This window comes from Thunnus thynnus, chromosome 7 (assembly GCF_963924715.1).
Source record: "Thunnus thynnus chromosome 7, fThuThy2.1, whole genome shotgun sequence".
In the NCBI taxonomy this organism is placed as follows: domain Eukaryota; kingdom Metazoa; phylum Chordata; class Actinopteri; order Scombriformes; family Scombridae; genus Thunnus; species Thunnus thynnus.
In genome coordinates, this window is record NC_089523.1 from 19380672 (window position 1) to 19403104 (window position 22433).

Sequence of the window (22433 nt, forward strand, 5' to 3'; positions counted from 1 at the left end):
TGTGAATGTTTTTCCATTACACAGCACAGCAAAGTAAAATAAGTTTTTTACCTATTGGAGGTGTGCTGATCATCTGCAGCTCTTCATCAAACATCATCACTGTGGCTCTTTCTGCTTGTACTATTCCTCCCTGCAATATTTCTAACTGATCTGCTGAACAAATAGCTTCAAATGTCTCTATATGTTGTAAAGCAGGAAATGTTTGGTTTTCATCAGCAGTAACTTAACATGACTCTGATACGGCTGCCCTTTGGCAGGCTTCTGGAAAGCTGGCCAATCAGAGCAGAGTGGAGCTCATTGGAAGGGGGGCCTTAAAGAGACAGGAACTAAGACTGCCTGTTTGAGACAAAGGCTGAACTGAGGGGCTGCATAAAGGGCCAGTATAAGATAAATATGGTGTTTTTTGAACTGTGAATCATGCAAAGCTACTCTAGTGGAGTCCCAGAGTAAAAATATAGAGCTGGAAATTAGCATAATAGGTCATCTGATTATCTGATTGGTAGATATTAATTAGACCTTTTTGTGTTTGTTCGAGTGTTTATTCCAATAGTTGTAATGGATTTTTATTCAATTTCTCTGTCTCCATACACCTGTGATTTTTACATTCCTCTGTCCATCTTCCATCAGCCCCAGCTAAGATCCTGTCATTTGGGGGTACAGTGACTACTCCTTGGATGAAGGAGGTGCGACTGCCCTGTAGCTCAGTAGGAGAACCAACACCTACCATAAAATGGACCAAAGACAGGTGAAAATCCTCTATAAATTGAATTAAGTAAAAATATTATGTAAAGCTGTATGTGTCCTACTGTAATATTAAGAGTAGATTTCAATGAGTTTACTATAACGTAAATTTTCCTCAAATAATTTTAGTTTACAGAGGCTATGTGTTGCTACATTGGATCACATTGGTCATGTAATTATCTAGCTCTGAATACAAACTTTTACAGGAACAACACAAATGTCCACCGTAATGTTAACATCATAATTTTGCAGCTTGTGCTGAATAATTATAATTAATATCTCATCATTTACAGTAGAAGAAGTCTTATGATGTCATGAGTCTCTCTTTCTGTCTCTGTTAGTGAGGACACAGCCATCCCAGTGTCTCTTGACGGACAGCGTCTCATCTTGGCCAACGGCACACTGGTGCTGCGCTCTGTCAAAGCTGAAGACTCTGGTTACTACACGTGCACGGCCACCAACACACTGGGCTTTGACACTATCATAGTCAACCTTTTAGTACAAGGTAGGAAAAAATGAAATACACAGGATACTTCTTCACAGCAAGTATATTATTTCTCCAAAAATAAACTACAGTTTTTAAAAAAAATATATTATAACTACAAGTAATACTGAGCGGTTAACTCTGTTTGTCTGTTTCTCAGTCCCTCCAGACCAGCCGCGTCTAACCGTCTCCACTACCTCCACCTCCTCCATCACTCTAGCCTGGATACCAGGAGACAATGGAGGCAGCTCTATCAGAGGTACTTGGCCCTGCACAACGGTGTTCTCTTTCTATATATCTACATCTCTGTCTTCTTGTCCTTCTATCTGCAGTATCTATGGTCTGCCAGCCAATGTGTCTAAAGATTACACAGTATGGAATCTTCCCTGTTTGCATATCACATCAGTGTTTGTTGTACGTAAAATAAGTTGCTGTTACATAACGTGGCTGTGACAAAATTTCCTCTACCCCACTCTCAGATGTCCCCTTTTCTTTCTCTTTTACCTGGCACATTGTTTGTATTCATACTGATCTATTAGTTTATTGATTGGTGTCCTGGTTTTATGTTTCCTTGTTAACTATGTGTCTGTTTGATTATCTGATTATTGGTGATTTCTGTGTGAAGATCGGCATGGTGGGTGCGCCTCAGTGGGTGTGCATGCAAATGTGATTTCAATCCCTTTTCTTTGTTCAGGCTGTTTGTAAGCATGAGGGTGTTGCAGGATCGTCTGTTTAACCATATCCTGTCTCTTTGTTGCTCTTAATACCTGTGTGAGACTATTAAGCACAAGGCAATGCAGTAAAGACAGAACTGTGCCCAGAAAGACTTGTTTTATCCATATATGTCAATCACAGTAGAAAATGCTGCAAAACTCTGAAGAAGTTTTCATCAGCACATTCAAAAACAACTCTTTGAACCATTAGGTCTAATATAATTTAAAGCTGTAGCAATGTCTTTCATGTGGGTCAGCCTACTGCCAGGAGGACGTGAATTTGCATGCTATAAAAACTTTGAGACACACAGTTTGTGTTAGATGAGAAGCTTTCACTGACATGAATTGCCACCACTCAGTATTTGTCTAATCTTGTATGTATACCAAAGTGCCTGTCTGTTAGTGAAGCCATCTGTACAGTGTCAGCAGTAGGCACAGCTGAAGTTCCCCATCAACCATCTATTTTGCATTACTACTGCAGTGGCATCTGCAGCCTATTCCTTTTCAGATAAAAAACAGTGGCACATTTACAAAAAAAAAAAACTCAGCTGATTTTGAGGCTTTTTTTTTTTTCTTTTTACAGCTTTTGTAATTAAAAAAAGGAAATAAATAATCAAATCCTGTAGGCTAGTAAAATTTTATGTTATGTTCTGATCTGTTTTTGTGCTGTTCTGTACTGTTCTTGCTGCTATCTTCTGTTATGTTCCTCTGTGCTCTCTCCTGTTCTGTGACAGACAGAGGGTGACTATAAAACTTATAAACAAACACTGCAGGATCTGCACATGTTAACCCTTCTAATGTTTTGGACTTTATCGTACCATCTGTTAGAGAGAGAGGAAGAAAAAAGAGAGATGATACATAGAGTACAAAGAAACAAAGACAGAGAGACATTCACATATACATAATTACATACAGACAGAAGGAAAGACAGGCAGAGATGAAGGATTAGATGGAAAGTGTCTCAGAGCAAGAGGGAGTTGGCTCTCCAAGGCAGCTGATTATAAAAACAGTCACCATATTGCATACCCTCATTTGCATAGATGCTCAGTCAGCGCCATCCCAGTCTTGGGGTTTGTAGGTAACTAATGGCGGCGTAGAAAGAGAACAGCTAGACCGTCCTCCAATCTGAGCCTAGTTGAGCAAGAGAAATACAGTCTGACACTGCCATCCAGTGGACAATAGAGGTACCAGTGCCATGAAGCTTGGTAGGGTTAGTATAAGAAGAGTTATTCATCTTTATGGTAAAAAAAGAGACAATTGTTTAATATGCAAGAAAATAATTTTTCTGTCTGCATGTCTGTGTGTGCAGGTTTTGTGCTGCAGTACTCTGTTGACAACACAGAGGAATGGAAAGACGTGTTCATCAGTTCTAGTGAGCGCTCCTTTAAATTGGATAACCTGCGCTGTGGCACCTGGTATAAAGTCAAGCTGGCTGCTAAGAACAGTGTTGGAGCTGGACGCATTAGCGAGATCATTGAGGCAAAGACACACGGGCGAGGTGAGAAGTCTGGACTGGTAGATGAAGAAATGGATAGAAATGGGTGAAAGATATTAAAACGACAAATAAATCCGATTGGTAAGAGCTCTAACACTGTTTACATAAAAGTTTGTAAACTTTTCAAGTAAAGGTGTGGACTGCCTGTCCACATCAAGCTGTAAAGAGGTGTGGAAGTTAGTATGCACACAGAGTAGGAATTTAGTTAGACAGGAGTTTAGAAAAGTGTGAGTCACTTTTGATCATGTTCCAACTGGAAGGGAATATGGTAGGTTATTTACATGCCGTTCAAATGGTAATCTTGATAGACTAAAACTAATCAGAAAAAACATGTGAGAGATCTGTGTGATACAGTCAACAGTGAAGCTCCAAATCAATAGCATTCATCCAACATTATTAAAAACATCAGAACACATTAAGCTTCATATCAACAGAGAACAATACAGATTCAAATGGCTCCCGTCTTTATCTAAAGCATCAAAATTCACCCCTTGTGGGTGCTTATAAGTATAGTCATTTGTTATTTAAGAACACATTTACTTTCCTTACAGTGTCATCATTTCAATGAGAAAAAACAATAAAAATAGCATTTCTTGTATCACAGGTGCTACTTTCTATCACCAATGTTTGGGTGATTGCATCAAAAACTGTAATTATTTATACATTTATGGTTATAATCAAATGATATTTGATACATTTAGTAATATACTTTTGGATCACCCACCTTGAATTTGTTTTTAATTTCAATCCTGTTATGTATCTTAGTTGTAAAGGTACTTAGTTAGTTACTTAGTTTTCTTTTCTAGCAGTAATACATAGACACTGTTCAGTTACTAAGCAAGACGCTGCTATTGCTGAATCACATACTGTAGGTCTGCTTATGTTGTTTTACGTTTCCCCATCTCTCCATAAAACAAGTAATACCTGCTACAGAATATGGTACAACACATGCAGTTCTCTATTAATCTGAACACACACTGGGGAACATGTCATGATGTCGCTTCTTTTACAGAGCCCCAGTTCAACAAGGATCAGCCGGTCTTCACCCACATCAACTCCAGCCACGCCCGCCTCAACCTGCAGGGTTGGGCCAGTGGAGGTTGTCCAATCAGCGCTGTCACGCTAGAGTTTAGACCAAAGGGTTTGTCACTGCTTTTCCAGTTTGCTGTTGTTAATATTTGAATATATTGCACGAAAAAGGGAAAAGAACACTTAGTTTGACAAAGAATGCAAAACAAATACATTTTTGTATTGTGTCTTTGTTGGAAAGCTAAAAAAAATTAGACTCATCAGTGGTTTTTGTGTCTTTTGCAGGTACATGGACCTGGCAGAGTGTGCGTACCAATGCCACCACAGATGTGTTCCTGGCAGAGCTGCGTGAAGCCACCTGGTACGAACTGAAGATGAAGGCCTGTAACAGTGCTGGCTGTGGCAACCAGAGCTCCCAGTTTGCAACACTGGATTATGATGGCAGTAAGTAGAAGACTTTCTTTGTTTGCCATTCCATTTAAATCAGTGTCATTTAAACTAAACCCTTCTCTTCCTATGTGCAGGTACAATCCCACCAATCAAATCTCCCCTGGAAAAGAATGACGATGTCAAGAAGCTGTTTTCAATTGGCTGTCCTGTGATCTTGGTCACTCTGGGTGTTGCACTCCTCTTCATCATTCGCAAGAAACGCAAAGAAAAGAGGCTAAAAAGACTAAGAGGTGAGACAATAATTAAAAGGAGAGGAGAAGAGAAAAATGGTAGGAATGACTTGGCAATAAAAACAAAGCAGTCATCAGAGATTCCTGAAGCAGAAACAGACTTCAGAGAGATTGCTGAATGAAGTCTCTAGAGTTGTATTTATTTTAAAATATTTATTTGGATGTCAGGAAAATAAATAATCCCTCATGTTCTCTGCCCTCTCTAGATGCCAAAAGCCTGGCAGAGATGCTGATCAGGTAAGACTGCTATTTCCTAGTCCTTCTCACAAAATCAGTCTCAAGTATTATTTAGTGTAACTCAAAATCCACTTCACAAATCCTTATTTTAACAATTTCTCAAAACCATGAATGTTTGTCTGTGTGTGCCCCTATCGGGAGTAGTAAAAACAACCGCAGCTTTGACACCCCAGTGAAGGGACCTCCTCAGGGCCCACGGTTACACATTGACATCCCCAGAGTGCAGCTGCTAATTGAAGACAAAGAGGGCATCAAGCAAATTGGTGAGAGGAAGAGAGAGAGACAGAGAGTTTTTGTGCTTGTGTTCATGTGTGTGTGTGTTCACATGTCTGTGTATCAGTGTTGGAGCAAATTATTTGTATGTCAAATGTGTAATGAACATTGGAAGGCATCAGAGGCATATAGTTGTCATTTAGTTTTTAACCCGCAGTAGCTGCTTTTCTGAAACATTCATTCTATCTCTAATAGGTGAGGACAAAGCCACTATCCCTGTGACAGACACAGAGTTCAATCAAACTGGGAACCCTCAGAGCTTCTGCACAGGTGTGTCTGTCCATCACCCCGCTCTCATCCAGAACACCGGTCCTTTGATTGACATGTCAGACATCAGGCCAGGAACCAGTAAGTGCTCTCTCTCCTTGCTGTCCATTTTATCAGTGAAAGCTTAAACCAATTTAGGCAGTACAGTAGTGATCGCTGAAGTAAATGCATTTCTCATAATAAGGTACAGTAAATCTGTGGTGTAAGCATTCCATAAACTGTGAAGTTCTTGGAATTTCTGCTTGATTATTTGCTCTTTTTTTTTGACCATGTACTGTAAATGACATGAGTAATCATTAATGAATCGTGTCTTCACATATGACCTGCATTTTTTCCTGGTCTGTTGAAATCCACCATGGATCAGAATGGGACAATGAGTCTGGTTTTTTGCAAATGCTTGTTCATTTTTCTGGCTTTAAACAGCCTCTGTACATATACACATCATTCTTATTTCTTCATCCGCTTACCACCAGACCCAGTGTCAAGGAAGAGTGTTAAGTCAGCCCACAGCATCAGGAATCGCTACTCCAGTCAGTGGACTCTGACCAAGTGTCAGGCATCCACGCCAGCCCGCACTCTCACCTCAGACTGGCGCACAGTTGGCTCCCAGCATGGCATCACTGTCACAGAGAGTGACAGCTACAGCGCCAGCCTCTCACAGGACACAGGTTTGCACATGGGTGAAATGACACTTACAGCCATTAACATGCACATATAAGTAAGGCTATTTTTCAATATTGAGGAAAAATGTGTTTTTGCAGTAAGCTACACCTCAAAAATCATTTGTAAAACTGGAGAGAATGTGCTTTCCTTTACTTTTTCCTTTCTCTCTATAGATAAGGGACGTAACAGCATGGTGTCGACAGAGAGTGCCTCCTCCACCTACGAGGAGTTGGCAAGAGCATATGAGCATGCCAAGCTGGAGGAACACCTGCAGCATGCCAAGTTTGAGATTACAGAGTGCTTTATCTCTGACAGCTCATCTGACCAGATGACCACAGGAACCAATGACAATGCAGACAGCATGACGTCCATGAGCACACCGTCAGAGCCTGGTATCTGCCGTTTCACTGCCTCACCACCCAAACCCCAGGACTATGATCGTGGCAAGAATGTAGCTGTTCCCATTCCACACCGCGCCAAGAGTAAGTAGTTCCACCAAACCATGATTTTTTTTAACCTTCACTTCGCTTTTTGAATTTAAAATGGCTTTAAATATGAACCAAATATGGTTCAAATTGTGCTAGAAATATCTATATGCTTTGGCTTTTGCTAGCTTTTTCCTGTCATCTTCAATTTGACTTTTTCCCTCCAGGTGACTACTGCAACCTACCCCTCTACATGAAGTCAGATCCCTTCTTCCGAAAGCAGTCAGAGCATCATGACCCATGTCCAGTGGTTCCACCACGTGAAGCCTCTATTCGTGGCCTGGCCCAGCGGGCATACCACACCCAGGGCCGTCATGTGACTATGGACTCTGCAAAGCAGCAGGCCCTAACCATGGGCCACTCTGGCCTCTCCAACCTCACTTCCTCTGGGGCTTCCTCTGGAGGAGCAACAGGAGGTTGTGGTGGAGGTAGTGGGAGTGGAGGGGCGTCTTCTAGCTCTAGCAGCTCCACACTTCCCCAGAGGACTCTCACCATGCCTGGCTCCTCTGCCTCAGTGGCCCAAAGTGCAGCGGCAGCTGCTGCTGCTACTGCTGCTGCAGCTGCTGGGGCATCATCATCCTCCGGTGGATGTGGGGCAGTAGGGGCCACAGGAGGGACCCCTGGAGGTGTCTCCTCATCCTCCTCCAAGATGGGAGGATCCAGAGACTCTCTCCTAGAGAGCAGCTCCTCGGGCTTAGGCAGACTACAGAAGCAGAGGGATGGAGGGGCAGGTGCCTACTCCAAGTCCTACACACTGGTGTAGCCTGCCATCACTGCGGCCTGTCACTGTAACTCTTAATAGAATACTGGTCAAGCCAGCGCTTTCCTGGAGCCTCTATTGAAAAGTGGGGTGAGGAACATACACATGCCCAGCTGACCCGTCAGTGCCTGCGCTGTGCCAGGCTGCAGGGGGCTGGTTGGGTTCCCATTGACACTGCTGTATGAAGGGGTCAGAGTTCGGTCTCCACAGCACAGGGGTTTGCCTTTCTTTCTGCCTGATTGCTTTCTATTACTGTTGTGTCATCTTTCTCTATCTCTTATTTCACCACCCTGGAAATCACTTGCCAAAACATAAATGATTTATCTGTTCACTTCATATTTTCATTTTCTGGTAAAGACACAGTACTTATGCACAAAATGCTTTCCACGTGCACTGTCTTGTTTTCTGGGATCAAGACAGTAGAAGAGTGAACCAGGTTGCTTGAGTTTCACACAGGTGTTGAGGTTTTTAAGTTTTTAAATGTGTTACTTTTCTGGTCTCTGATGGAAGAAGAGCTCATATCACAGCATTGTGCCATGGCAGGATGCTTTTACTGTATGCATAAACCACCAGCCTTGGTGTTACACTGGCTCTGAGAGGTTACTCCATCATGGATTCATACATTAGAGGCAGTGGAAAGACTGTTGTCTCAATGCCAGTTTTGAGATGCGGAGAATGTTCTTATACATGCAATGGATGACACAATATAGTGGTCTTAATCAATGCTTTTATAAACAGCAGAAAAGATAAAAAATGTCAAGTATCATCAAATGAAAGGTGAATCCAAACCTTTTTTTTCAGAAGTTTTCAGTTTTCTTCCTGATGATGGAAATATAATCTCATGTGCACTAAGAAAAGGTTAGAATGGATCCAAGTAACAGAAACCTTCACAAGCCTGCGTGTGTGTGCGTGTGGGTGTATATGTGTAAATATATATAGGTATACATGTGGCAGGCACACACCAACAGTGGACCTTTTTAAAATCAATCTGTATGCTGACCTCTCGGGCAGACGTCTGTGTCAAAACTGACCCCCCCCCCCACCCCCCCCAAACCACCACTGTTCATTTTGTACCTGTGAAAGGGGATACAGTGGCAGTAATGATGATGACGATGTAACACTATGATCCTAATTTGGTCCAGCATTTTGAACTTTGTTTAGTTAAGTGTAATTGACAGCATTGCTTCAGAAATGAGAAATATTTAAGAGGGTTGAAAAGAGATAAATTACAGATGATAAGAAAGAGGTTCCTTTCTTTCTCTCTTTCTCTTTTTTGCTCCCTCACAACTAAGAAGGAAGAGACCCTTTTAACTATTCATCATGGTGCCACAAAACCATTATTCCTTGTTTAACTCATTGTACCTGTGTCCACTTTATCCCTTTCTATTCTTCCCTACCTTCACCTCTACCCACCCAGTCCCCCATCATATCCATACAGTGTCACTGTGACCTACTGCTAGCATACTGGGCTAGTTAAAGACAGACAAGACTGAGAGATGAGGTCTAATATGCACAGACAGGCAGAAATGCTATTTGACGTTCAATGACAACTGGACAGACACGTTGCAAACATACAGCAAATTTATAGAGATGTATACAAGAAAAGTCATATTTGTATGAAGTGATCTTTGAATTGAATTTATGAAGGACAATGACTTTGAGATTATAGAAAGAGAGATCAAGTGTTAATAGAATTTGCAGTTGTGTTAGAGAACAGAGAGGGGTTTACATATGAGAGAGATACCATTTTTCTTCAGAAATAAGTGGTCTTCAAAACAAAAAGATGTGTTTTCAAGTCCCTCCGCCTTGCTGAAATTGATTTTAGCTTTATGCATGGTACTGTACCTGTTAACTTTAAGTTTATTTTGTTTTCCCATTTTTTCTCCCAAAGCTTAATCCCATGACAAAGATCGTTCCAAAAAAAAGAGTTGCTCCAAATGTTTTGCAATGGTAAAACGTAACATCAGGGCTCTCGCAATAGAAAAAAGAAAAAGATATGATATATGTTTGTTTTCAAAAGTATGTACATATATATTTCTATTCAAATATATAGCAAATATATGAATATTGAAAAAAGCAGAGAAATATAAAAGCAGTTCTAATTGAAAATATATTTAAAAGATCACAAGACAATCGCTCAGAGTGAAAAACTGCAAGAAGGAAGGAAGAAAACGAAGAGGGAAGCTCATGACTTAAACGGGTAGCACAACCATGGACGGGAGATCTTGGAGAGAGAAAGGAAGTGGTGTGAAAGAAAATTTAGTGGTGAAACTGAGGAATGATACAATGACCCCTTGTGATTTTGTAAATGTTCCAGCTGCAAAGCCTGTGCAGCAGGTAGCAGCTGAAAGGACAAGCACAGTAAAAGTCAAATTATAGTGTGAGATTGTGTCGCTGGTTAACTGTGGTCTATGGCTCAGTGCAGAAAGTGTGGTGTTGAAAAAGAAAACAGTAAAACAAGGACAGCCTATACAGTAAGTGAGCCTATTGTAATATGTTGTATTGTACCTTCCAAAGGTGTGTTCACAAACTCAATGCCATTACCTGACTATAGTTAATGAAGACAAACAGACCAAGTGTTTCTGTTTCTTATCTGTGTCATAGCAAGTCCTCCCCAAACTCCAGGAGTGAAGGCCAATTAACATACCCCATAGAAAAAATGTTCATAATTGTATTCATGCTCCCTTTTTATTTCAAACTAGACAGGACTTGGAGTATTGGTAGAAGGAAGTGAATTTCTTCTTCTTTTCATTGTTAATGGTTTCGATGCCTTTCATTTTGGCCTTTATGTTTCAAGTTATGCATATACTTGTTTTCAGGAAAAAAAAACAGTTTGGGAATGGGGCAGGCCTGTTTTTAGCAACCAAAAACAGGGGCTTCCTTACTCCAGTTGTATGGATATTGGATGGAGTGATGAAATAAACTCCTGCCCAACCTGCTTTCCCCAGTTCTTCAGTGAAGTTGCTTCTACTGTATGACGTCAGTTTGCTCAAAGGAAATGTAATGTACACCTTTAAGGAAAATTCCACCCTCCAATACTTTTACACTGCGTAAATCATCAGTCTGTGTTGTTCATTATATTCCAGGAGTTAATTGTTTCTATTCAAATGTAATATACAGTATATTTTGTTGTATTCAATACCACACAGCCCACCTTACAGTACACACAATACTACAGAGGTAGTTTGCTCAGTAATTCAGGCCTTTGTACTGTCCTCAATCCTGAATCATGGACTTGTCCATTTAGACATATTTTTGCCCCAAATACCAAGTCCAGATATTGACCCTTTCTAGTTTAATGTAAAAATACAATACAACAAACTGTATTAAAAACTAAAATTAACTAGCTGCTTTCAAAGCAAATTGCAAACCACAGTGAAGTTAACATTCTGGTATTTATTGTCTTTATTGAGGAATGCACGGAATGCAACATCCTTAAATGTATATATATAGAGAGAGAGAAAGTATTAATGCATCAAATATGTAATAACTTAACATTGTGTCATTTTTATTTGCATTTCTACAAAATTTTAAGAACATGAAAATTGTTAAACTGATCAAAAATGCCATAAATGTTTTGCCATTGATAGAAAAAAGTCCAGAGTACATTTTTGTCTCCTTAAACTCTGTCTAGCAATGTTGCAAATATCTCTGTAGTTTGTCTAGCATTTGGAAATGTGCAATTTTAAAGTAATTTACAATGTTTAACTGGCTTAGGGTGGATTTTCCCTTAAAATACAAGTACATACTTTCAAACTGACTCAGTCTGTGTCTGTAAAGCCAACTTCACATGTGCTACTTTCCCTGACCTTTTCCACATCTGCTCAACCAATCAGAACTCCCCCTCTCACTGTACCCCCCTGCCCTCTTATACAACATAATTTCTACTCCATAATAGAAGACTTGTGTACATAGGAAAGTGTTTTGTATAAATGAGTACTATTTTCGACATCTTCACTAGAAACCAGGGCACAATGTAAACTTTGAACTGCAGTTATTGTAATGAAACAGAAGAGGACTTAATGAAAAACTATAGAATTATACAGACACTGCTTTATCTTGATTTATGGACCAGTGGAACATGTCAGAGTGGACCATGCATAGTTAATAATATTGATTTCTTCTTTTACAGGACATTTGGTTGCATTGTCTCTTTTTTATTTTATTTTTTTTAATCTTTTTTTGTTTTTGTTTCTTTTCTCTTTTTTTTCTTTGTCACTGGTTGCTTGATTTAGAGTTTGCCTTTTTTTATTATTCCACTTTTTGGGGGGAGGACAGCAGCATTGCATGTTCTGAAAATTTTGCTGGTTATAAAAGATAAAGGGAAACGGTGAATCGAACAATTAAAAAAGGGGGTTAATTAAAACATTTTAAAAATGAAGAGGTTGTTCCTTAAACTTTTATGGGGAAACGTTGCTTCAATTTGCAATTGCTTGTGTTTAACTCTACATTTTCTTTTCTATGAAAACAAACAAAAACAAAAAAGAGTACTCAACACCTTGTGCAATAAAGCTATCTTTTTATGAACTGTGATGATATTGTTCATTCTTTCAGAATCATGTAGCATTGTAGATTAATTTTGAGGGCTTTCTGTATTACCCAGTGTTAAAATAGAACGTGATAAGAACTAGACTAACTTTAGTTAGTTTGGCATCTTATGTTGGACTGTTTCTTTAGTCGAAAGTAGTCTCAATGAAAGACACACCACAAATGAAATTCCCTTCCCCTTTTCACCTCCATTGTTTTTGTATCTTTTTTTGAAATCAGAGTAGAGGGATATCTCAAAACCTGGCAAATTTAACAAAAAACGATCTGCAAAACCTAAGTATAGAAGCATAAAGCATAAAACTATAGGTGGACTTGCGTTTAGGTAGAGAAAATATTTTGTTGAAATTTGGGTGAACAAACCCTTTAAGTGACACCCATGAACATCATGTTGAGTTCTGTAACGTTCACCTACAGTTTACTTTCAATTCAGGCCTCCATAGTGCCTGTTTGATGGTAATACAACAAAATTCAACAATTTTAGTAGCTACTTGTTGGACTGCATTGACAGTTAATGTGTGTAAAATTAGGGTGAACTGTCATCTTTAATTTGACTTGTCAGCCCCCTATAGAGCAATAAGTGTTTAAAATGAAACAAGAAAATAAAAATTATGAAATTATTATGTGAATAAATACAGACAAAATATATAATCATGGAATTATGAAATAATCAAAAAGAAAAAATAACAATTAAATCAGCTCATTAGTATGAAAAGTTTTTTCAACCTGCGTCTTTTCTCAGTAAGATAGTTTATTGCAGGTTCTTTTTATTTCATTCTGGCAGTTTTTACTACATAATTTTCCCCAATGACCATTTTATTTCATAATACTACTTTTCATTACAGAGTCCCTGTCTGTAAATCAATACAGGGCAGAGCTTTAGTGATGTTAATTACTGTGTCTGAATTTATTCATATGGTTACTTAACCTCTTTATTTCTTTATATAATTCTAAATTGGGGCCTATGGGATCATCCATCCTCCATACCTGCCTTCCTTGACTATCTCCTCAGAGTAAGCTCCTCAAATCTAAATCTCGATGAACTCAGAAATCAAAATGTCTAGAAGAGGTGAAGAAGAACCTGTCACTCTGTCTGTGGTTTGTGAGCTGCTGGAACAGCAGAAGACTTTTTTACAAAGAACTACTTGAGCAACAAGAAAAGAGCTACAAGTCATGTTTACACATTTTAGTTGATTCTACTATCTCCCGTGTTGATGGTCTTGTCAAAGACATTTCATTTATGTCTATGGATATTCAGGAACTAAAAGCCAGTCTGCAATACACTCAGGCTGACTTGGATGACTTGAATGCCAACAAGGAGAAAAGTATGGAGGAAATCAGAGCTATAACAGAGAGTCTCTCAGGTCACCAAACATCCACTAATGACTTGTCAACAAAACTGGATTACCTGGAAAACCAATCCAGGAGAAATAATCTGGTCATTGATGGCATACCAGATTCAAAATATGAATTGTGGTCTGGCACTGAGAGCAAAGCATAAAAGTTTTTTCTCTGACCACCTCAAAATTGACCCCAAGCTCATCGAAATTGAGATAGCACATCGCATAGGAATTATGGACACACTGGACATCCAAGATCTATTGCACTAAAACTACTCCGGTTTAAGGATAAGGAAGAAATCCTGAAACATGCAAAGAACCTCAAGGGTACAAACTTTTTTATTAATGAAAATTTTTCAGAAAGTGTCCGGCTGAAGAGGAAAGATCTGCTGCTCCAACTCAGAGCTGATAGACTGAAAGGCAACATTGCCTACTTGAAGTATGCCAAGTTAGTTGTTCACCCTCCTCGACCAAACCAGAGATGTTTTGCTGTGCTGTTTTAAGAGTCATCCTACTGAATCATGAGTTGCTCCACTGAATCCTCTAGCACTAATATCAATGTAATTGACAACTCTGACTCCTGTGTAAATGATGTTTTAGTTTTCTACCCTTTTGACCTAAGTAATGATAATATTACCATTTACAATGAATACTTTGTTCCTGACAATAATCTTGATCATTTAAAAAATGCTAAATTATCATGCCAATACTATAATGAGGATCAGTTTAATTATTTAACCCAAAGCCAATCTGAGGATAATCAAGTATGTGCTTTTTTGACTTTTCACTTGAATATCTGTAGTATTCCTAAAAACTATGATTTCCTAACTCAATATTTATCCACTATAAAGCCTACCTTTTCAGTGATTGCTTTATCAGAAACCTGGCTTAATGAGGATATAGCGTGTCTTTATCTAATGTCACAATTCAATGCTGTTCATTCCTGCAGGAACAACAGAGTAGGAGGTAGAGTCTCAATTTGTTCATGAAACAAATTTAACTCCATTGAAAGAAAAGACCTTAGCCTTAATTTAGATAAGACTGATGTAGAGTCATTGTTCATCGAAATTCCCTGTTGTTCGCTATTTGATGACAAAAGTATTATAATCGCATGTATTTATAGACCACTTGATTCTGACATCAGCACTTTTATGGATGCCCTCTACTGTACCCTGGAAATTATATGTAAGGAAGGTAAAATGTGTATGTTGGTGATTTCAATATTAATCTCCTCAAAGATGAGTTGTCATCTACTGTTGATTTTCTGAATTTACTTTTTTCAACTTATTTTTATCCCTTGATTCATACACCTACTAGAATTTTGTTATGAATCCCATTCCTCTAAATCTGGAAACTTATAAGAAGTACAAATATATTTTTACCCAATTATTAAGAAAAGGCAAAAAGAAATATTTTTCAGAGAAATTCACCCAAGCCTCTAATGACATTAAGTCATCATGGAAACCTATCAATCAATTACTAAACAGAAAAAAAGCCCCTGTTGGGGAGTGATGGAATCCTCTTAACCGCAGGGAGATAGCTGAGGGTTTCAATAATTTTTTTATAAATGTAGGATTTTCCTTAGCCATGAATTTTGATGATTCTTGTGAGACTCCGACTGATTTAATTACAGGTAAATTCTCCTCACTTTTCAATTTTAGCCACCCACTGCTAAAGAAATACATAGTATTATTATGAAGTTAAGGGATTCTGCTGATGGAATCAGAAGTAACCTGATGAAAGAAATTATTAATTCAGTCATTGATCCTCTTACCCATATTTTCTCCTTATCCTTACAAGGTTGTGCCACACGATCACAAAGTTGCTAAAGTTACACCCCTTCACAAATCAAGTGATTATGATACTTTTACAAGTTATCGTCTGATCTCTATATTATCTTGTTTTTCAAAAATTCTGGAGAATCTCATTTATGCAAGACTCAAGTGCTCAACAAAGCACTTAGTGGAGAACAACACCCTGTACAAACATCAATATGGTTTTCGGAAAAAATACTCAACAGAGTTGGCACTGTTACAGCTTGTCAACAAGATTTCTTCTGCCTTGGATGAAAAAGAAATTGCACTCAGCATCTTTTTAGATTTATCCAAAGCGTTTGACACAGTTAACCACAATATTCTTATTTCCAAGCTTAATAAATATGGATTACAAGATGTTGCACTCGATTGGCCAGCCAGTTATTTAAACAATAGAGAACAATTTGTATCCACAAATAGTTGCATCTCAAATAGATTAAAATTACTTTGTGGATTACCCCAAGGTTCTATCCTTGGTCCACTTCTATTCTTGATTTACATTAATGACTTGCCAATGATTTGCAAAGATTTTTTTTACTATTTTATTTGCTGATGATACTAATCTCATAGCTACTCATGATGATTTCAAAGCACTAATCCAGTGTACAAACAATGGAATGTCCTTCATTTCTAAATGAATTTTTTTTGGATGAACAAGCTCACTCTCAGTGTCCAAAAATCTAATTTTATGATATTTTGCAATAAAAACAAAAAATATTTAAAAGATGATGCTACAGTATTCATTAATGATACAGAAATGTTTCAAGTCCCATTTACTAAATTCTTCGGAGTTATTGTAGATGAAAGATTAATTTGGAAGAAACATATTCAACATGCTTGCAAAAGGTCAATGAAAATGATTGGAATATTGAGGAAAGTTTGTTCTCTGATTCATCCTTCTTCTTATTTAACTCTGTATTATAGTCTAATCTATCCATATACCAATTATTGTAATATTGTTTGGGCTGCTACATATCCTTCACACCTCAATCAGTTACTTTTAATACAAAAACGGTTTTTAAGAATGATTTCAAACTCCACTAGCCAAGAGCCATCTGCACCTTTGTTTAGGAAATTTAAACTTTTGTCAATTTATTCTGTAAATACTCTTCTAACATGTGTGTTTATGTTCAAATTCATATATCACAAGCAAAACCTTACAGATACATTTCATAATTTTTTCCTTTTATTGTCAGACATTCCACTCTTATTCAATGATGCGATCAAAGGACTTTCATTTACCTTATGGTTGCACTTCCAATCATCAAATTTAGAGGTCCTCATCTCTGGAATTCACTAAGTACAACTTTGAAGTCATTGTCTTCTTTAATAATGTTTAAAATGCATTTTAAAAAATATCTTTTATCTAAATAGAATTTTGTGTGACTGGGTATGTATTACACCTCTTGCACATTTAAAGTGTTCATATTTCTGTTTTGATTATTTTTTCTTTTTCTCTTCTTTTCTGCTATACATGTTTTTTTTTTGTCTATTTGATGTTATATTGTTTTATGACGCAGTATGTTTTTAATGACTTGTTGAAATAAAGGAGAGGACTTTGTATAAGCCCTCTGGGCTTCCTTCCTCTCCTGCACAATTTAATATAACTTTTTACTGTGTAATATTTTATTGTAACCCTTGTGCAAATAAAAAAATATATATATAAAAAAATATATATAAACACGTTGGATCTCCATGCAGCCCCTGATGAGTATTAATGTATTCTAAAAAAAAAACCTTGCATAGGGGCTTTTAAGTGTACTCTTTCATTATGTATTAACAATCTTAAAATGATGTTCACACATAATGTGATTAACACCCTGATCAAAACACTAGAGGGCAACATGCTGCAATGAGACAAAACACAGGCTGACAGAGCACTTTATTGAAATAGGTTGGAAATGTTTTAAAGTGTGTGTTTTTGAAAGATCCACAACATTGACAAATTATTTGATTTTTTCATATTTATATACTCAAGACACTGGTCAAATATAAATTACAGCATATTCACAGTCACTCACACACTCACAGTCACTCTGTCATCACTGTACATCAAAACTATCATTCATTCAGATGTACAGCACAGTTATTCACATGTAATATTCACCTTTTACATAGCGTATTACAAGCAGCTGTTTGGGGTGTATTACTGTATATAATTATTTATATTGTGTCATTAATCCTGCATCTCTACTACTGTAAGTCTTTATAACACACTTTGAATGTATGTACATTTACATATGGGTGCACATAGGCATGCAAGTATGTCATCACAGAGTCCACCCATCCTTCTGTGAATCCAAATGTGTCCCAACTCCTTCCTGTCGTCTCTCGGGCTTGCTACACCAACGCCACCGTTCATCCTCTCCCCGTCCCTCTATCCGTCTACTTGCCATTCTTGTGTTTCTTCTGTTGGAACTTCCTGAAATGGGTCTGGATGGTAGTGGCAGCCTTTTCAACTTCAACAGGGCTGAGTGGGGGTGCAGCGGGTGCAGTGCATGTCCCATTGCTGGCATTGGAGTCTGAGCACGACAGGACACAGGGGATAGCCAGAGAGGCTGAGGCAATAGCCATGGAGACATAGTCTGTAGCAATAATTAAGTTCAAACACATGGTATACATATTAGCCTTGATTGAAGCAGGCTATTTTTCTGATTCACCTTTTATTCAGTTGAATTTGACAGGAAAATAGCCTGCATTTAAATGATTTAACAGTACTACTTACTCTTTCTGTACACGCCTATGCTGTTCCTCCTGTAGCCATCAAACTGGAAATGAAAAAAAAAAGTTGTTAAAGACACACTCATACTGACACACACACTGACGCACAGAGACAGAAAAAGAGGAAAGAATCAGTCGTGCAAACAAGATGCACCAGATAGCAGTCAAGTATGATAATTATCAATGTTACAATCTCATGTGGAACCTAACTAAAACATTGTTCACATACCACTGAGACCGGAAATTCAGACACTTGTGAACAGATAGTCACACAGGCACAGGCACTGTGAAATTCTTCTATGCAATTGTACAAAATGTGCCGGCCTTAAGTATGACTGCGTATTTCTGTAGCACTAAATGTACATGTGTTGCTGCACCTGTGTGTGTCTTTTCTAAGTTAGAATAATGACCTCAAACACAAATCCCCTTGATTGGGATTACAGCTCAGGCAGAGCAGCAGCAGGGAAGCCAGAGGCTGAGGACTAGACCAACTTAGCCTTCTTACCCATCAGTTTGGCTGTGTGCCTGCATTCAGTCCCACACAGCAGCTCCATGACCTCGTCGATGAGGTCTACTCTACGTTTTACCACAGAAGTGAAGGTGAATTTAAACTCTGGCCGGTCTAAAAAACAAAAGGTCTTTCTTCACCTTTGCCTTTTTATCTGTTTTGTTCATTTTTTGACAGTTGGCTGATGTCTCACCTTCTCATCTTAGTACCTGTGCCTCTAGTTAACCACCAAAGTTCCTCTTCCTGTTGTAGTCAAGGTCTTCGCCTCTGTATGTCTGTTTATTTGCCAGCTTTTATATATAAAGGTCTGGGTCAGAAGTAACCTTCAAACCACTTACCCGTAGAATGTTGTGAAAAAGAAAAAGAAATCCACGGACAGGTGAGCTTATTGCGTAGGAGGAGTGCATTTTGCACTAGTGAAATGTGCTTCTTTATACAGGAATCCAAAGTGAAAGCCTAAAGAATAGATAAGTAACTATGAAGTTGTGGACATTCTTGATCTCTTCACAAGAATTAATTGATTCACCGATGACCAGAAGGTTGTTGTTTAACTGGGTCTGATACAAAACTCAACTTTATCCTATTTTATTTAATTTAACGGCTAGTGCTGCTTGAGTGCGGGGGCACCAAAAGTAATCTCTGTCTTGTATATCATATTCTTATACTTGCTGCTGTATTACTCTCTTAAGGCACTTAAAGCAGATGCAGAATGTGACCAAGCTTAAAGCACATGCTCACATGCTGAGTCAAGATTGACTGTTGAACGTTCCACATGCTCAGTCTCACCTTTAGATAAAAGAAGATTAGAAAAGCTGATTTATAAGTAAAAACCCCAAGCAGTTTACTTGTTTCTTTTTCTTAAAAACAAAACTACTGTGAAATCTTCTTGGAAAAAAGCAACCCCAAGATGACCTCACTGGAGCTCCTCAATGTTCAGACGAGAGGATGTGGTTATATTGGATAACTCAGTCATGTCCAGAAAGAGTAAGAGTTGTAGTAGCTGTAAAGAATCACATGTCTTGGCACGTCAGCACTGTAACAGAAACTTCACTGATGCACAGATTTCGTTACAACTAACCTCATCTGCTTTGCTGCTCCTCCGACTGTGTGACACTGAATGAACCTGCCAAGGCAAAGGCTGGGACACCATGTAAGGCAAAGGGTCCTGTTGCCGTGCAAACCGCACTGTTACCTGAAAATGAAAAGGAGTTTAGGTTAGAGGTGTCAGTGTGTGGGAGAAAATGTGAGAGTTTTACTTCTAAATTAAATATCTCTCTCCCACATGTCTCAGCTAAGTCTAAAAATCATTCAATTTTCAGTAGAGTTTGGAGTGCTGAAGGTTTTTGGTGGTACTTGACTTTTCACTGCTGCTCTGATTCTGATAAATAAGCATCCAAACAGTTTTGGAGAAACTTGAGCATTAGATGTTACAAAATTAAAAGCAAGGAGAGATGAATGTTGCGTAGTTAAAGTTTATTTTAACATCACATTAATCATTTTTGGATGCTGTCAGTATAAACCTGGTTTGTATTTGACACTGACAACCTGTTTTAACATCACCCTAATCACATTTTGATGCTGTCCATATAAACCTGATTTATATACTGACAATCTGCTGAATGAGAAAAACATGTAGTAAGTTTCAGCAAAAACGGAATACATTACATTAGAATGTCATCATCCTCCAAACACTCCAAACATATTAAAAATATTCTAATATTACCAGATATTTAAAAAAGGAAGCTAGCACACTTTATAATCATGACATTTTATGTGCTAATTTCCCAAAAGAATAACCAATGAGATTCCTATTTCTATTCTTTTTTCCATCCATCTTTCCATCTATCATTGTACTCATCTTACCGACTCTACGACTCTGACCATCATGTACATCGCTGTTAGCATGGTGATCAACATCTTGACCACTACTCCTTTAGTGTCTCTATTAATCCTTAATGTTGTCTTCAGTTTTCGATTGCTTTCCTCAGTCCTGCTGAAGGGAAGGTAAGTGCACACAGGAACTGATCCGAGTAATTAGGGATGCAATGAAGGGCTGCTCAGGGGAAGGACAATAACTGAACACACAGTGTTGAGTATGTCCACTCACACATGTTTTCTAGGTACACACACACACACACACACACACACACTTCATTCTCACAGTCTCTGACACATGAGGGTAAGACTGCTAAAGAGCTTTGCAGGACAGAAATAGAGAAGCAGTAATCTTTTCCTCTGCACAACACTTATCCCTCAGGTGTGCTAGCACCTCTCCAGCAGCTGAGGAAGAGCAGGCAGACATGTAGGATTATTGATTATTTGCTATGCATGTAATTCTATTTTCCTTCTTGTCCAAACAGTTTGCATGCTCTTACATGCCAGTGTGTAACACTTGTGTGAATCAGGAAGAATTTCCCAAACAGGTTGACACTTTGCCATATAAAATTAGATTAGTGTAGAAAAATAACTGATGTGTGCTGTCTTTCAAACATGAACTGATGATGTTTAAAGCATAAGGAACCAGGCCATGGAGAGCCTATTCAAGTCAGATCAATCACAATTAATGGATTTAACTCAGCATAATGGTGAAAAGTGAAAGTGCTTGCTGTCCTCTGAGATCTTGTAATCTGGATTTGATGACCACATGGTCCTATATGTTTTAGGTTGGTCATTTACCCCTGGTGTTGGGTAATAGTCTTTATAAGAAGCAGAAGAAGAGAGACAAAAATTGGGAAGGAAGTCTGAGAAAAATAGATGATTGCAGCAAGTTTTAGTCCACTTGCCATTACAAATGAAAAAAAACAGCTTTTCTACAGCAAACGTGTCTGCAGGTATTAGTTTTAAACTATTATTTTCCAAAATTTAAGAGAGCTCTTTGGACAAATCCAGTTTTCAGCATTTAGTTAGATTCCGTTTTCGATTGCTTTTGTTGCGATTTAATGTTGTCAGAGTATTCATGTGAGTTACTGTATGTGTTTAATGCCTGGCTGCAAACCAAACTGCCTTTGGGATACTAATAAAATTCAACTTGAACTTGAGGTACAAGATGTTTTACCAAGTCCTCAGATTAACTTGAATATCTCTCTTTGGAACTAGAGTCAACTCCCATCTTAAGATCAGTCTGAACCTGCTCTTACTACTAGTTACGATGGCAAGAGTAAAACAATTATGTCACATAGGTTTCTAGGAAAAGAAGTGGTGGAAGAGGCAACTTAGTGGGAGGAGAAGGCTTTCTATGAAAAGAGGAATGTCAGTATGCCAACTATGTATTATTAGTAATCAGATAGACTTACATCTGAGAGATCACACATGACTAAGGGTTTGTGTGCGTCATTGTCTGGAGTCTCGCCTCTGACCCCTGTAGACCAATGATAATCCTCAGGGCAAGTTGTCTGTGAATACATTTCAACTGTAGCCTCTGCTATGTGCAAGACTGACACTGCCTGCTGTTATCAAGTTTAACAATCAGACCTGTCATGTAAAGAATTTTTACATAATCACTGATGTCACATGATTGTTCTTGCTGTGGGTCTGTGTGCGTATGTGATATTCATTTTGTACTTATGGGATTAGATAGAAGTGCAGGAATGTGTCTTATCACTAAACAGATAGGTATAAGAGTTCTCCTGACAGACGGAAAGATGCAGCCACCTGGTGACCGATAAAATGTGAAGGATA

General features: G+C 38.3%; 2 protein-coding genes across 4 annotated transcripts in view; one reads left to right on the forward strand and one right to left on the reverse strand.

Moving 5' to 3' along the window:
* Positions 1–12354, forward strand: part of dscaml1 (Down syndrome cell adhesion molecule like 1) — an 89284-nt gene extending 76930 nt beyond the window's left edge. Inside the window, exons 22-34 of the mRNA XM_067594766.1 lie at positions 628–745; positions 1083–1246; positions 1386–1484; positions 3248–3436; positions 4446–4574; positions 4748–4906; positions 4987–5142; positions 5349–5379; positions 5524–5642; positions 5848–6000; positions 6393–6587; positions 6756–7064; positions 7235–12354. Of these exons, the coding sequence (XP_067450867.1) occupies positions 628–745; positions 1083–1246; positions 1386–1484; positions 3248–3436; positions 4446–4574; positions 4748–4906; positions 4987–5142; positions 5349–5379; positions 5524–5642; positions 5848–6000; positions 6393–6587; positions 6756–7064; positions 7235–7830 (2417 nt within the window). The 3' untranslated portion in view covers positions 7831–12354. The remainder of the gene's footprint in view (positions 1–627; positions 746–1082; positions 1247–1385; positions 1485–3247; positions 3437–4445; positions 4575–4747; positions 4907–4986; positions 5143–5348; positions 5380–5523; positions 5643–5847; positions 6001–6392; positions 6588–6755; positions 7065–7234) is intronic.
* Positions 12355–17393: 5039 nt separating this feature from the next.
* On the reverse strand, positions 17394–20908 carry LOC137186100 (uncharacterized). Of its 3 annotated transcripts, none has more exons than XM_067594769.1 (4): positions 20619–20908; positions 19834–19947; positions 18252–18294; positions 17394–18084 (listed from the first exon to the last, which is right to left on the reverse strand). In XM_067594769.1, exons 1-4 carry the CDS (start codon positions 20670–20672, stop codon positions 17912–17914), a joined length of 384 nt encoding a protein of 127 aa, XP_067450870.1. In that variant the 5' UTR covers positions 20673–20908; the 3' UTR covers positions 17394–17911. The 3 variants fall into 3 exon arrangements, with proteins under 3 accessions (XP_067450870.1, XP_067450869.1, XP_067450871.1); XM_067594768.1 differs by having other exon boundaries at positions 17394–18111; positions 20619–20907; XM_067594770.1 differs by having other exon boundaries at positions 17394–18048; positions 20619–20905.
* Between the last annotated feature and the right edge of the window lie 1525 nt (positions 20909–22433).

What these genes read in the sequence shown, in the direction of transcription:
- LOC137186100 (XM_067594768.1), bottom strand. Translation starts at nt 20,672, where the DNA reads ATGTTGATCACCATGCTAACAGCGATGTACATGATGGTCAGAGTCGTA. An exon ending in TGGTCAGAGTCGTAGAGTCG is followed by an intron (nt 19,948 to 20,618) that starts GTAAGATGAGTA and finishes TTTCATTTTCAG; the next exon opens with GTAACAGTGCGGTTTGCACG. An exon ending in GGAGCAGCAAAGCAGATGAG is followed by an intron (nt 18,295 to 19,833) that starts GTTAGTTGTAAC and finishes TTTCATTTCCAG; the next exon opens with TTTGATGGCTACAGGAGGAA.